At 42.9% G+C, this 15,143-nt stretch overlaps 2 protein-coding genes and 1 long non-coding RNA gene across 3 annotated transcripts in view; 1 reads left to right on the top strand and 2 right to left on the bottom strand.

The window, feature by feature from the left end:
* The window catches only part of LOC146672933 (uncharacterized), a 405,352-nt gene that overhangs the window by 258,963 nt on the left and 131,246 nt on the right, over nucleotides 1–15,143 (top strand). The gene's annotated exons all lie outside the window — the stretch shown is intronic.
* The window catches only part of LOC146672937 (uncharacterized), a 339,553-nt gene that overhangs the window by 232,452 nt on the left and 91,958 nt on the right, over nucleotides 1–15,143 (bottom strand). The window lies entirely within an intron of this gene.
* On the bottom strand, nucleotides 9,211–13,502 carry LOC146672944 (E3 ubiquitin-protein ligase TRIM21-like). Its single transcript, XM_085401654.1, has 3 exons — nucleotides 13,386–13,502; nucleotides 10,704–11,815; nucleotides 9,211–10,030 (listed from the first exon to the last, which is right to left on the bottom strand). The coding sequence occupies exons 2-3, from the start codon at nucleotides 11,804–11,806 to the stop codon at nucleotides 9,472–9,474; spliced, it is 1,662 nt and encodes a 553-aa protein (XP_085257780.1). The 5' UTR covers nucleotides 11,807–11,815; nucleotides 13,386–13,502; the 3' UTR covers nucleotides 9,211–9,471.

Here is a 15,143-nt window from a genome sequence, read left to right as displayed (position 1 = left end):
ACCTTCACCTTAATGGGAGCAATAGTGTCCATTACATTTAACATGTTAGCATTGAAGCTATTGACGAGCTCATTGACTGACCCTCTGGGCAGGTCAGGTGTTAATGGGAAGACCTGGTTAAAAATCTCACTACTGTGTTCAGTTATACACCGTTTTGTGATCACTGTTGTTGATATATTTGTGTGGGCTGAGATTTTACTTTCAAAGAAAACACAGTAATGATCAGACAGGCCCACATCAGACACAGTAACCTTTGAAATGCTCAGGCCTTTGGAGATCAGTAGGTCAAGAGTGTGTCCTCTATTATGTGTGGCCTCTGTTACATGCTGAGTCAGCCCAAAGTTGCCCAGAGTGTTACTCAGGTCTTTAGTCCCTTTGTCCTGAGGGTTGTCCACATGAATGTTAAAATCCCCAACAATAATTACACAGTCAAAATCAACACAGATCACAGACAGCAGTTCACTGAGGTCATTAAAAAAGTCTGTGCAGTATTTGGGAGGCCTGTAAACATTAAGAAACACAACTTTGATGGGGCCTTCAGCTGTAAAGCCACATATTCAAAAGACTGACAACTTCCAGGAGATAGCTGCTTACATTGAAATGATTCATTAAATAAGACAGCAACCCCTCCTCCTCTCCTGCTCGCCCTGACCTCACTGATAAAACTGTAGTTAGGAGGGGTCGTCTCGATGAGAACAGCTCCACTGTTACTTTGGTCCAACCAAGTTTCAGTTAAAAACATAAAATCAAGGCTGTGCTCAGTGATTAAATCATTAATTAAAAATGTTTTCCCAGCTAAAGATCTAACGTTTAATAAAGCCAACTTAAGTGTTTTAGAGGTATTACTTGTCCCCTCGTGTTTGGGAGCAGTCTGTGGCACACAAGGTATGTTTACTATGTTTAAAGATCTTTTAGAGTGCACCTCTCTGTGTTTTGACCAGGCCACATGTCTCCTTCTGTCACCTAAAAGTACAGAAATTTTAAAACCTTCTAGTAAACAGGGTCCCAGCTTCTCCTGGGAAAAGTCACCACTGCCATAATCCTCGCAGCCCGGACCCTAAACACATCAGACTGCGGAGACAAAGCATGAAGGTGGTAAGGAGGAACTAAGGGGGGGCGAGGCTGGGCAATGTGACTTCGATTGCTCTGTTGAGGGCGGGGCTCGGTGGCGAACCTTTGGCCGCTCTGGTGGGGGGTTTATGGGGGACAAAAAGGGATTGGGCCGGGGGGTAGATCTGAGCCCAGCATTGACCCGCTCCATCATCTCTTCAGTGAATTTCAGGTGTGGGGAGGAGGGAGAAAGGGAGGGGGAGGAGGGTGATGGCCTGTCAGGGGTTTGGGGGACTGGGGAAGATCCTGGTCCTGGTTGTTGGTGTTGTTGAGAGAGTTGGAGGCAAATAGGGACCCCTCTTCTTGCCTCTTCTTGCCTCAGATGTCTCTCCTTTCTGAGGCTCTTCCCGGGTGGGGGCAGATGGAGCTCCTCCTCAAGGTTTCTGCTGGGCTTTGTCTGTTCTTGGAGTACTGTTTGTTCCTCTTTATGAGATAACTCCTCGTTTATCTCAGCCTTGGCACCAAGCACAGATGGATGACGTATGGAATAAAACAAGTTGGAGGTGAACAGTTTCACCCCTGACTTGTTAAAATTAAATCCATTTGCTTTAAACAGATGCCTGCGTTGAGGATAAGGTAACTATAAAAATGCTGCTGTTTCTGTTAAGAACACTTTAGTCCTGATGATCTATAAGTGTCCAGAAGCTATCGCAGGTAAGCTCATACGGAAAAAAGAGAAAAAAATCAGCATAAAAATCAAAAAAAGAAGCAAAGCATTTAAAGAGCAAAGAGAGGAAGCCCTTAAGCACCTTCTTCGCTGCCGCATATTCTTTTCTTCTTCGTTGTATCTCCGGGGCATAATCAAGTACAAGTACTTAAATAAATAAATCATTAAATAATTAATTAAAACTGTCAATAATTATTTAAATGTGTTATTAATTAAATATGTCAATAATTAATCAAATGTGTCAATAATTAATTAATTACATGTGTTGTAAATGTTTATGTAATTAAATATGGTGTATTTAATTGATTCATTATGGCAGTCCTGGTGTTCATTACCTCGGGGATAAACTACATGTTTTATGGCAAATGTGAGATGAGCCTTTGTGGTGTTCTTGGTCAGCAGTGGTTTTATTCTTAGAACTCTCCCGTGGAGGTGATTTTTGCCCAGACCTTAAATAAGGCCAATTGAGTTGTTCACAAAAATATGTCCCACATGTCTCTTTAGCCAGAAGAGTAAGTGTTCAAAGTCTTTTGTGAGTAATTCTGATTCTCTATGCAGATGTATTTGATTGTACAATCACTTTTGTGATACCATGCAGCTTTGTAAGGATTTGAGTACCTTTTTACCTTAATGTCTCGCACAGTGGCTCCTGGTAAATTACTTCAAAGCAAGGGCATACTGCTGCTACACAGGAAATGACCGCTCATAAATGAATAAAAAAACCATCTGTTACACTCACCTCTGACACTGAGAGTCACTGATTTCTGTAGCAGCATGTGTCACCATGGCCACTAAGTTGAAGGTCTTTCAGCTTCAGACTGAAGTCTTTAGTTCTCAGAGGATCTTCATTCATCTCTGTGGTCTCTGTGATCCTGGTCCTGTAAGAGATGCTGGTGTTCATTGTTCTGATACACATGGACCGTCATGTTTTGGTGTTTCCACTCCACTTTGACGTCCTGAGGAACATCATCTTCTTCATTAATTTTAAAGGGCAGCAGGACAGACTTCTCCCCCTGTGCCACCTCCACCATCTCCACTGGGTAATCTGAGAACAGAACAATAAGACAGATGTCAGTGAGGTTGATCCTCCATCATCTCCCCTGCTGTGTAACCAGTAGGTCTTAATCCTGTTTTCATGGTCACACTCAGGTCTCTGCTTCTCCGTATTTCTGTTCCTTTAACAAAACTGTTCTAACATCTCAGGTATACCTGGACTAAAACCTCAAACACTGCAAGCTCTGTAACTCAATCACTGAAGAAACATTCTGAGCTCTTCATATACCAACAGATCCTCATATCAGAGGCTTGTTCTCACCGTCCTCTGTCTGCTTCTCCTGATATTTATGAGAAAAATTTAAAAGTTTCAGTTTAAAAAGATGTTTTTTTTAGAGTTAACTTTGTAATAACCACCCAAAACATGTTCATTTGATATAAAGCCTATGTAAGCAGGTGGGTGGATGGAGGTGGTGTAAACAATCACTGAGTGTCTTTGAACTCTCTCACTTTCACTTTCACTGGCTGCTTGGTTCACTATAGAAACGACTGAGGTTTGAGTTCAAACTAGAGATGGCACGATACCACTTTTTTATGTCCGATACCGATATCATAAATTTGGATATCGGCCGATACCGATATGAATCCGATATAGTGTTTTTAATCAATAAAACTGTTTTTTTTTTTGTTTTTTTTTATATCTTGCTGCATTTTGTATAAGTACATACTCAAGTTCAAGCAAAAAAAAACAAACACTAAAGCTAAAGCCCTATTCTGGTATTTTAAAGAGTAAGCAACCTAACTAATAGGGTTGCAAGCTCCCAAAAAAAAAGGGAACCACCCCTCACGCTCCACCTCATGATGCTTAATCGACGTAATCAACTTTAATTTGATGCAGTGTGGAAAAAAAAATGCACAGAAATAAATTATTTTTCAAGAATAATTAAATAGATTCAACATCTTTCTTCAACAGAACTGCAGACTGCACAGATGGTACCTTCCCAAAGGAAAAAGTACTATAGCTTACTAGGGTATATATATTAGACTTAATAGTCACTATATACAGTAATGGACTTCTATACATTTTACATCAGATTAAAATTTTGGGTGTAAGATTCAGATAATTATTTATTAAAAGCTCGACATTTTAAATGAGAATAAGAAAGAAAAGTATGTCTTTGTGCCCCCTTTTCCCTGTTCATGCCCTATCGGCCCCCCTGGCTAAACTTTGCTAGATCCGCCCCTGCACAGTTACAGCCGTCAGCTACGTAGAAAAAGATCCTGGTGTAGAAAGAAATATTAAATAAATTCTAACAACAGCTTATCAAGCTTAAACGTGCTGCTGTTGTTCAGCCGCTGGTTTCCTCTTTCTGGTGCAAAGTGGGCCAAAAACAAACAAGAGAGACGGACTGGCGACAGAAAAGGCGATCAGCTGATCATTGATCAGTTTAACGATTAAAGTAGTAGCAGGAGAGGGAGGGAGGCAGTTGCTCCTTATATCGGTTGTTAAGTTTAAAGTTTACAAACATTCAGAGATGAACTTACACACTTGCTTTACTTCTCTCTTCTTCTTTGGCTCTCGGAGGAGGCGGACGCACTTTTCCTCCTCTCCCTTATCTTCCCTGCTTAGCCTCTTGTGTCCTTGTCTTGTGTTTTTTATTATTTTTCCCTGGAACACTCTCTCACAGTCTGTTCTCTAAAACCTAAAAGAGGAATTATGGATTGGATCAACTGGTCCCTAAATGCAACTGACACCCCTTTCCTAACAAGAAGTCTGGGCTTGGGTGAGCCTGAGTGCTGAAGATATCTACCTATTCGGAACCAAGGTAACAGGGTTCTGGCTGATCGGAGCTGGCTTGGCCCTGACTTATCGAAGAATTAAGAAAGCGGAACCGGCTGTTCAAACCCCCACAAGGCTGCCCGCTGGGATTGGAACGATGGGAGAGACGTGAGTTTCTCAAAATGGGCTCATTGAGTGCAGCATGGATAAGATCTTGGAGAAGCTACGGCTGCTGTGAATACTCAGAATAAGATCTCTGACTGCAGACTGGATACATCTCGGAAGGACTCGCTCAGAATAAAGTCTCTGGGCGCAAATTGGATGACATCTTGGGGAGGCACACTGCCGTGAGTTCTCAGAAATCAGCTCCTTGAGCACAAGAAATGACAACATCACAGAACGCAAGTATGGCGAAGCTCGCGGCTCTCCAACGGGAGATTGAGAGACCAGTGTTGGACTGTAGAACTGCTTTGAAATTCATATGAGCTGTTCGCACTAAAGTAAAAAGCACCATCACTTCATGCAGATACCCCTTCGGCGCCAGCTGCAAGGCCGGAGCTGAACAACAACACCCTGATGACGACTGTGTTGAGTCTCTTCCTTCCCATTCCATGCAAGGCCACCTGGGTTGGCTGGAAGACTGTTTACTTAGCCTGGCAGGGCGAAGGACACTGTCTCAGCTGAACTATGGACACGCACACACAGACATATACTGATAAGCACTCACTGACGCATCACCCGCCCTACCCCGGATCCAATGCCACCTCCAACGCTTACCTCCCCTCTGATGTGGACATCGGGTCAGTTGGAGGCGCAGTCAAAGATTGCAGCGGTCCCAGATCAGATGTACACACTGGGACTCTTTCCCATGTTGCTTGTCTGTGTTTATTGTTCTATGGTGTGTTGATATCTGTGCATTCCTGTATTATCCTTCTGTGTTACACATTTCGATGTTTTTTTTCCTCGCTACCTAGCCTGACCTGTCTCCCCAATGTGATGTTTGTGTATTGTATGTACGGTCGGCAAGGTCTGTCATCTCGGTTGTGGGCAAAAGACCTGCAACTGACAAATAAAGGCTATCTCATCATCATCAACTTCCTCGGAGATGAAATGCCGGTTTGGTAGCGAGTCTCCAAATGCTCAACCAGACCGCCGACAGGTCTTGCACGCTACAGCTGCTCTATCACGTGATGCATACTGCTCCGTCGTGCTACGGTTATGAGCCGAGTTACGCCATGTCGCAAGTTTTGTGAGGTGCTTTTTTTGATTATTTAATGGATCGGATTACATTTTTTTTTATTTCTCTCCGATATCCGATCCAGTAATTTAGGTCAGTATCGGACCGATACGTAATATCGGATCGGTCCATCTCTAGTTCAGACACCAGCAATCACTGCTGAGACGTCTCACTGTTTGAGTGTCACCGACCAGTCACTCGCTAAAGAATGAAATCTCCCATTAATACTGCCCGCTGAGCAGAGGTGGGTAGTAACGAGTTACATTTACTCCGTTACATTTACTTGAGTAAGTTTTTGAAAAAAATTTACTTTTAAAGTACCTTTTTTCCACGATACTTTTTACTTTTACTTGAGTACATTTGTGAAGAAGAAACTGTACTTTTACTCCGCTACATTTGGCAATATTTGACTCGTTACTTTTTTTTTTAATAATTAATTTCACACATTGGATAATACTACTAATAAATTATGGATCATGCCGCCACTGGAGCTACCAGCAACTCTTTCACCAATCAGACGTAGCCATGCAGTCACATGACCAGATATAAAATGGCGGGCCGAGTAGCCCAAGCCTTTGCTGGGAGAAAGAAAGGAGGGAAACGAAGAGCTTTGGATGGATTGTGGGAAGACAACCAGCATAATTTAAATCAGTTAAACATTAGTCACAGAGTGCCGTTACCAGCAATACCTCCATGGATACTTCCTGATGCTAAAGTAGACTTAACATTGTTGGACAAGAAGAATAAGGATGAGGCATTTATTTGAAACTCTCATACAGTTCAAGCTTACATTGTCCAATATTATAGTTATGTTCAAATATATACAGACGCCTCAAAGAACACAGCCGGTCAAACCGGTGTAGCAGTTGTGGTCCCAGTTTTCGGGGGAAATAGGTAAAAGGATTAGTGATGGACTTTCCGTATACACTGGGGAAATGCTCGCAATATTATTAGCTGTTCAGTGGGTAGAAGACATGAGGCCGTTACATGCAGTCATTTGTTCAGATTCAAGTCCATCATCGGTCAGTCTACAGCACAGTCATTCAGAAGGTAGAGCAGATGTTTTAGCAGAAATTCAGCAGACACTTTTCCAAATACACCTGATGGGACTTGAGATTGACAGACCACGTGACTTTCGCGCATTGCTTTGTGGGTACCCGTGGCAACAAAATCAAAACACTGCATCAAGCGCTAGCATTTCCAGCACCAGTAATCATTAATTCTGTGGTTTTAATCCCTACTTACATTTTATTTGCCCCAAAAACAGTTCTGTACAAAACGACGGAGAACACGGCAGCTCCGTACAAAGACAGACGTGACAAAAAGGCAAAAAAAAAGTAGGAGGAAAAACTCAAAGGAGTGAAAGTGTCAGAGCACACAGAGTGGAGTAAGGACGTTAGCCTGCTGCACAACTTTCATCACGTACATATTTATTATTATATGGTCCTAAGTGTGAGTTCATACACTCACAAGATGTTTTGTAACTTCAGATCCTGCAACAAGCCCAGGTCCAGTTTACTTTGGTGATTTGGACTATTCCATCTCACAGCTGTTGTTAATTCTTTTTCCTTTATCTTCTGTACAGGCCAACGCATCTATTTGTTGTTAGGTTGTAGTGTTACACATTTTCAGATCTAATAGAAATAAAATGAGTGTTTTTCATTCAATTATTGTCTTTATTTATAACTGGCATCATTGTTTCATTCTATTATAGAATCTTACAAGAAAGAGGCAAAATTGTATTCCATCAGCTTTATTAGCTGCTTCGTGAAAAACAAATCAACAATGCAACAAAAAAAAGAAAAAGGTTGCAAAACAACATACTGGAAAACAGTTATTCATGACTTGATTGCTTCAGTACAACACTTGGGCACATATATGCAAACGTTTAGTGGCTGTTTTGGTCTCGCTCTCTCTCTTAACCGATCAAATCTCTCTGTGGTAGCAGCTTTGAACTCGGTATGACCCAGGCTGATAGAGGGGCCCAGTCTGGATCACATTCCAGCATTTTGTTTCTGGTTTTCCTACAAATCACAACAAGCATTAGCCCGCAAAGCCACAGTGAACAAAGCAGCATAGCAACGAATTCAATTCAAATCAATATAAGACTTATTTGTAACCTACATCAACAATTATGTTGTGATAAATTACGTAACAACTACAACAGAAGACGTACGTTTGTGGAAATGCTTGGAGCAGACTAACATGTGAGCTGGAGTGTTCTGGGACGTTATATTTGGTCTTCCAATGGCTGCAATCCAGGCCATCCGTCGGCTTGAGGCTGCCATGAACACTCAGAATAAGACCTCTGAGTGGAAATCGGATCACATCATGGCGAAGCTCACGGCTCTCCAACGGGAGATTGAAAGACCAGTGTCAGACTGTAGAACTGCTTTGAAATTCATATGAGTTGTTCGCACTAAAGTAAAAAGCACCATCACTTCATGCGGATACCCCTTTGGCGCCAGCTGCGGTCGCAAGGCTGGAGCCGAACAACTACACCCTGATAACGACTGTGTTGAGTCTGTTCTTCCCGTTCCATGCAAGGCCACCTGGGTTGGCTGGAAGACTGTTTACTTAGCCTGGCAGGGCGAAGGACACTGTCTCAGCTGAACTCTGGACACACACACACACACAGAGACATATATACACATGCAGATATACACTCATCCCCCCTCCAAACGCCTTCGACGTTTATTCCCCTCCGATGCTGACGGTGGATCAAGGAGACCAGCGCACAGGCTGCAGGCCTAGATGTACTGTCTAATTCGGCTACCTCTCACCCTTTACCCTCCCCTGTTACTTGTCATGTGTTTCTTTCGTGTATTAAGAGTTTTTCATGTGCAGAGGTGTTTTTTTCTGTTCTCAAACTGATCTCCCTGTTGGAGCTCAGTCTGGGGGGAGTTATTTTTTTTTCCTAATCTTTCCTCATGTGGTGCATTTTACATTGTTATACCTCTCTGACCTGTCTTCCCCATGTGATGTTTGTGTCATGTATGTATGGTCGGAGGGTAAGATGGCGCCGCCATTGCGTGCAATAGGTCGGCAGCCTTATGAAATTTCCCACTCGTGGGACTAATAAAGGTATCTTATCTTATCTTATCTTATCTTCAGCATCGTCTTCATGCTGTGACTGCAGCCGTTCAACTCTGTTTGTCTTTAACCCAAATCATCACAACATGCAAATATAATCATCAAAATGATGTGACTGGAAGGATGCAGCAGTCTGTGCTCCACCTTTCTCCTCCACACCTGCAGGTGGAGAACATGGATGCATGAATCTCTACAGAGTTCTTTGAATATTATCCGTCTCATCAGTTTTCAGTGAACAAAACTCCTCACAGAGCCAAAATAAGCAGTTTGTATCCAACATAACTCAGCTGGACTCTGATGCTCCGTATAACAGCCACACATGAGTCTGGATTCACTCAAAGCATTGAACAAACTTTATTGGAAATGAAGCTTTTGGACATTTGTTCTCTGATATTTGCTCTTCAGCTCGAGTCTCCATCAGTGGGAACATTTCCTGATTCAACTTTTCTTCTGTTCAAATCAAACTCCATGAGAATCAAAGTGTGAATCAGAGTCCTGATGATCAGATTCTATAGAAACATGGAGACTGTAGAGGATTTACACTCAATATGTTCATTTGTTCCCTTCAAGAAAAATCAATCATTCATCCAATTAAATCAGTCGTTGATCAGTTTGATTGACAGGACAGATGATCAGAGGTGCAGAGTTTTTACCTCCATCATTAGGACTGGGACTGAAGTATGGGTGGAGTTTGTGAGTGAAGGAGCAGCCAGTAAAGGAGTAGATCAGAGCTGCAGCACCTACATCATAAAAGGAGACCAGACCCTCCTCATAATCCACAAACACCCCCACCTTCTCAGGACCAGGATGGAGACAGAGGGGGACTGAAGGGTCAGCAGCAGCTTTGTACTCATTTCCATTTCTCAGCACTACAGTCCAGAAACCCTCCTGAGGACTCAGTGTGATTTGTCCCTTCCTGTTGATCGACTCTGTGGCCACTCCTAAATCCCACTCAGTCTTTCCTTTAACCTGAACCTCAAAGTAAAATCTGCCTGAAGAGAAACTCTGCTCTCCTAAAACACCAGGACACTTAGAAAATCTCTCTGGGTTGTCTGGAAGTTTCTTCCTCACATCACTATCATACACTTGTTTTCCATCATCAGACAGGATGAGGTCAGGATGAGCTGTATCAGGATCCAGAGTCACATCTGTTAGATTTGTATTGTTGATTGTCATTTATGCTTAGAAATATTTACTCATATATGCTTAGAAGTGTATATAATCATTGGTGGATTGAAAGGATGTTTCATCCTAAAGTAACAGCTCTGTGTGTTAGGGAGTGCATCCGTTCTTCTAGAGTGTCCTTGGTATAAATCACATACTCCCTAGGAGAGTTTATCTTTTCTTGTTGATTTATGGTATAGCAAGCACATGTATATCTGTTTAAGTATAAGAGCCTTTTGTTAGATGGACTCAGACATCCTGGCACTAGCTTTAGGGAGGCTTCACAGGGTCACATCTTGACCTACATACACACACACACACCTACACACACACACACACACACACACACACACACACACACACACACACACACACACACACACACACACACAGTATTCTTTGTTCACATGTATACCTATGTAAGACGTCATATGTTAATGAACCTATGCATATTCATGTAACCACAATAAAAGGAGTGCTATGGGGAGCCTGGCTGAGAGTCTCTGACGGAGGTCAAGTGGTGGGACGACACTTGGCTCCAGCCAGACACCTCCCTCATGCATGAGTAAACCAGAACCTTGTGTCTTGCTTTGCAGTGTAATTATATTGTCTTCAACGTTCCAGCGAATAGGGTTTATGCCACAAACCTATCAACATCCACCTCATGCTGCTGCACCCTCTGCAGCTCTGCAGCCTCTAACAGCTTCTTCTTCATGGGTTTCCAGACTGTCTCCTCCAGCTGAGCCACAGCTCTCCCCACAGTCCCCTCATATGATGGTGGATGAACTCTGACCTCTGTCCAGTCCTTGCTGGGTGGAGCAGCTTTCAGGGAGGAGAAGCTTTGGAGGAGGTGGAGGTGGTCTTCAGAGCGTGAGAGCTGCTCCACCTCAGAGCTTCTCTCCATCAGCTCAGAGATTTCCTGTTCCAGATCTTTGATGAGACCTTCAGCCTGTTTCTCTGTAGCTTCCTGTTTGTCTTCGATCTCCTTCATGAGCTCCTTCAGGCGTCTCTCAACAGACTCCATCAGAGCCGTGAGGACCTGAACACCTTCTGCTTTCTGTCTGTCTGCAGCATCTTTACTCATCTTCACCGACTCTGTGATCTCCTGAATCTTCAGTCGTCTCTTCTGGATCATCTGCTGAATCTCAGCCTCTGTCTTCTCCAGCTCTGCCTTCTTTCCTTCATATTCTTCTCTCAGAGGAACAAACTCGTGGTTCTTGTGGTCTAAAACAGGGCAGAGCATGCAGACACATGTCTGGTCGGTCTTACAGAACAGCTCCAGGAGTTTATCGTGCTTCGTGCACATCCTGCCTTCCAGGTTCTCCACAGCATCAACCAGCTGATGTCTTTTCAGATGTTTCAGTGTCAGATGAGGCTCCAGGTGAGTCTGACAGTAGGAGGTCTGACACACCAGGCAGGACTTCAGGGCCTTCAGTCTGGTTCCAGTGCAGACGTCACAGGGAACTTCTCCTGGTTTGGCAGCTTGTTGCTCTGAGCTGCTGCTGCTGGCTTTCTGCTGAGCTTCACGTCTGAACTGAGCAACCATCTCAGAGATGAAGGTGTTGATCTTCAGCTGAGGTCGAGTGTAGAAAGTCTCTTTACACATGGGACACTGACAGCTCTGATTCATGTCCCAGTGCTGACTGATGCAGGTTTTGCAGAAGTTGTGTCCACATGGTGTAGAGACTGGATCAGTGAACACATCCAGACAGATGGAGCACAGAAACTGATCTTCAGATCGCAGATTGCTGGCAGCAGACATGTCTGCACTCTGAGGGAGAAAGAAGAGAAACATTTGATTCAAAATTCACTTTAAATTTCATCTTTTAAAAGAGAGAAACAAGCGTCAGTAGTCTGAGGAGCTTGGAGAGAAAAGCGTCTGGACTTCTTTGAGTTTCTTGAAGACGTTTCATCAGAGAAGCTTCTTCAGTTCTCAGAGTAACTGGTGGAGACCCAGCAACACACTCAGACACAAACTGGTTCATCCAAACACAAACCTAACATCGTAGTGTCTGCTGTACAGTGCAGCGTCCAGATGGACAGGATCAACGTTTGGGGATGAAGATAAATACAGTCGTTACAAAGATGTGAAATTGTTTCTCTGTTTTACAGAAGGTCCAAGATTCATCCAGATCATTTGTATACTTGAATAAATCAGTTTGTTGGATATTTTCCATCAATCACTGTGAAGTAAACTTCGACCTTGTTGGTGACTGAATACTTCTTATTGTACGTCCAGATCAACGAGCCATTAATATTAAACAGTGACTGTTCCAGTAGAGCTGACAGTGAGGAGGACGATGAATCACAAACCTCAGAAATGTGTTATTAACTGTTGATCCAGTATTTTAATGGCATTGATGAGAACATGTTTATTCAGAGGTGTCTGTATATTTGGTCCATTTGTGCGTCAGTAAAAACTGTCCTGTTTTCTCTCACAGATACTGGAACATCCTCACAAACTCAGGATGTGGAAGAAGATGAACTTTTCCAGTCACTCGCTGGGATACATCATTCATGTTATTCTGGATCCTCAGAAAACATTGATTTATTTTTGTGTTTCACATATTTGTTTGTCCAAATCAAAGATTGATGTTAGTAGAGAAGAAGCCACCATGATAAAGCCTGTGTGTGAAAACGAGATCAGTGGATTTGATCAAAATCCCATTTAAGGAGGAATTCTGTCCTCCAGTTTGTTTAAATAAGCTTTGGGATTAAACAGCATCATCTATGTTTGTGTCTGATGACATGTTTGATCCAGGTCAGCTTGAATATCACAGCTGATGTGTGGAACTCTGACATGTTTAAAGCCTGATTATCAGGATGATTCAAACACATCTGTCTAAATAATGAGATTCATGTTTCCACACAAAGTTATAAAGTGCAGCATCGACTGTTTTCTGAATGATTGAGGATCATCTGTGACTCTTACAGGATACACTAAGTCAGATAATCTTTGTAAAATGTGTGAATGACTTTTTGAAGTACTGACCAAAATCTGCTGGTTTACAGTATCAAAGGCTTTATATCAATAAAGAATAAATAGGTGTTTTCACGTCTGTAATCCTTATGATCAATCAGATCCAGAATCAATCTAAGAGGAACAGGAAGTGATGAATAACCAGGAAGTGTGGAGTCAGTCTGAAGTCCAGAGCACAGCCTGAGTCCACAGTCCTGAGCAGAGCCACAGTGAGACTGAAGCAGCAGCTCGATGCTCCTACAGTGGATCTGTGGTTACATGAGCAGATTTCTATGGATCCAGTGTGACTGTGATGAGTCCTGATGAAGTGAACAGAGTGAAGATTTGTGTAGAAGCAGGAAGTGTGATCAGCTGCACTCACCACTGTTGCTGAGAGGAACCTGATGGACTCCAGTGAATCTTCTTTTAGAGACAAACAGGACTCGACTGCAGCTCTGCTGCTGCTCTCTCACACTTTCACTTCTGCAAAATGACGTTGGCTTCTTGTTGTTCAGGTGTTGCTCCGCCTCTTCCTGCCTCTCCCTTTACAGGAATCAGCCGGTCTGTACTCAGTGACTGTGTGCAGCGGGTGGGAGGAGTGAGGAGTGGTGTGTGGGTTCACACAGTAATGACGGCCTCAGGTGATCAGGAGAAACTCACCTGGATTTCCTTTTTCCACAGCAGACTGAGAGCTTCAGGTGGACCCTGAAGGAGGTCTCAGACACAGGTGGTAAAAGTACACACAGTGTGTACTGAAGTAGAAGTACTACTGGTAAAAATACTCCAAGTACTAATTCAACTTCTTTACTCAAGTAAAAGTAAAAAGTACTGGCTGTGAAATGAGAGTAAAAAGAGCTGATTGAAGAACATTTCTAACACGTGTTTATACAAAGCTAACTGACTAACTGCTGTGGTTTGGAGTAGAGATTCTTGAATTTACCAGGTGCACCTGAAGGCAGCACAATTTAAACCGTAAATAATGATGTAGGTGCGCAAATCATTTTCAAGCGTCACAGCATCAAATGAGCCGGCTTACGTTTGTTGCACTTCTACACCAAGTTTTTAGATTAGATTAGATAAAACTTTATTAATCCCTCGGGTGGATTCTAATAGCACAGCACCGACAGAAGTTAGAGAATGTGAGCTGAAATATACCATATATACACATGTATAAATACAGTAAATAAGAATAGAGTAAATAAGAATACAAGGGAATTGCACATTTCAAGTATTGTGAGTCTTTTGCACCGTTGGATATTAACAAAAGTGTTGCACAGTGAAAGGCACTACAGCTTTTTTTTTACGCTCGCGTTTCTTCGTTGCTGATTTTTGTTCCACAAACCAAAAGAAAAAAAGAATCAACCTTTAATATATTTTCATGTGTGTTTCAAGCACTATGACATATCACACACACACATGCTGAGTGTGTCACTGATAAAGCTGTGACACAGCAGCTCACTCAGTCCAGTCCAGGTAACAGACTCACCTGTTAGCAGCAGCTCTGCCCTCACAGAGCTCAGCTGCTTATTTCAGTCAGCAGGAAACATTAATATTATGGACTACAGCCGTCTGTCAGGGCCGTTCAAGGACACAACGTCACACACAGGTTTAAACTGTTAGACTCATGAATACCCACAACGTTCGATGCACATTTCTCTTTAACAGGAGCAAACGGCCTGATCAGATAATATAAGAACTCATAAAAGCTCATTTATGTAAATCTCTGCTTGGACCAGTGAAACAGTCTCACACTGATTAAACACCATCACTACTTCAGTAATGACAGAGGGGCGTAGGCGTGCTCGTGGGACAGCTTCCTCCAGCTGTGGAAACCAGATGTGGAAGCAGACTCCCTGATGTTGCAGTCCAACACCAGTGTGAGCAGAGAGGACTCAGCTGCTGGGCGGAGCTTATCTTCCTGTCCTGTTCAAATCCAGCATGAAACTCTTCTTATGTTCCCTCTTCAGTCTGATCCTGTCTAACAAACATCACTGTTCACCTCCTCCTCCCTCTGTGACTCCTTCATGTCCACTTTACTCCTCAGTAAGTCTCCACAGCTCCAAGCCAGCTCTGCATTCAGAGTTAGTCCACGTTCTCACCTCCATCTTCAACCTTTCCTCAGCCAGAGTGTTGTGTCTGT

The sequence above is a fragment of the Rhamphochromis longiceps genome, linkage group LG3 (genome assembly GCF_057381845.1).
Source record: "Rhamphochromis longiceps isolate RC_006_pf linkage group LG3, R_longiceps_female_GT1.1, whole genome shotgun sequence".
Lineage (NCBI taxonomy): Eukaryota > Metazoa > Chordata > Actinopteri > Cichliformes > Cichlidae > Rhamphochromis > Rhamphochromis longiceps.
This window is presented reverse-complemented; position numbering and strand designations above follow the sequence as displayed.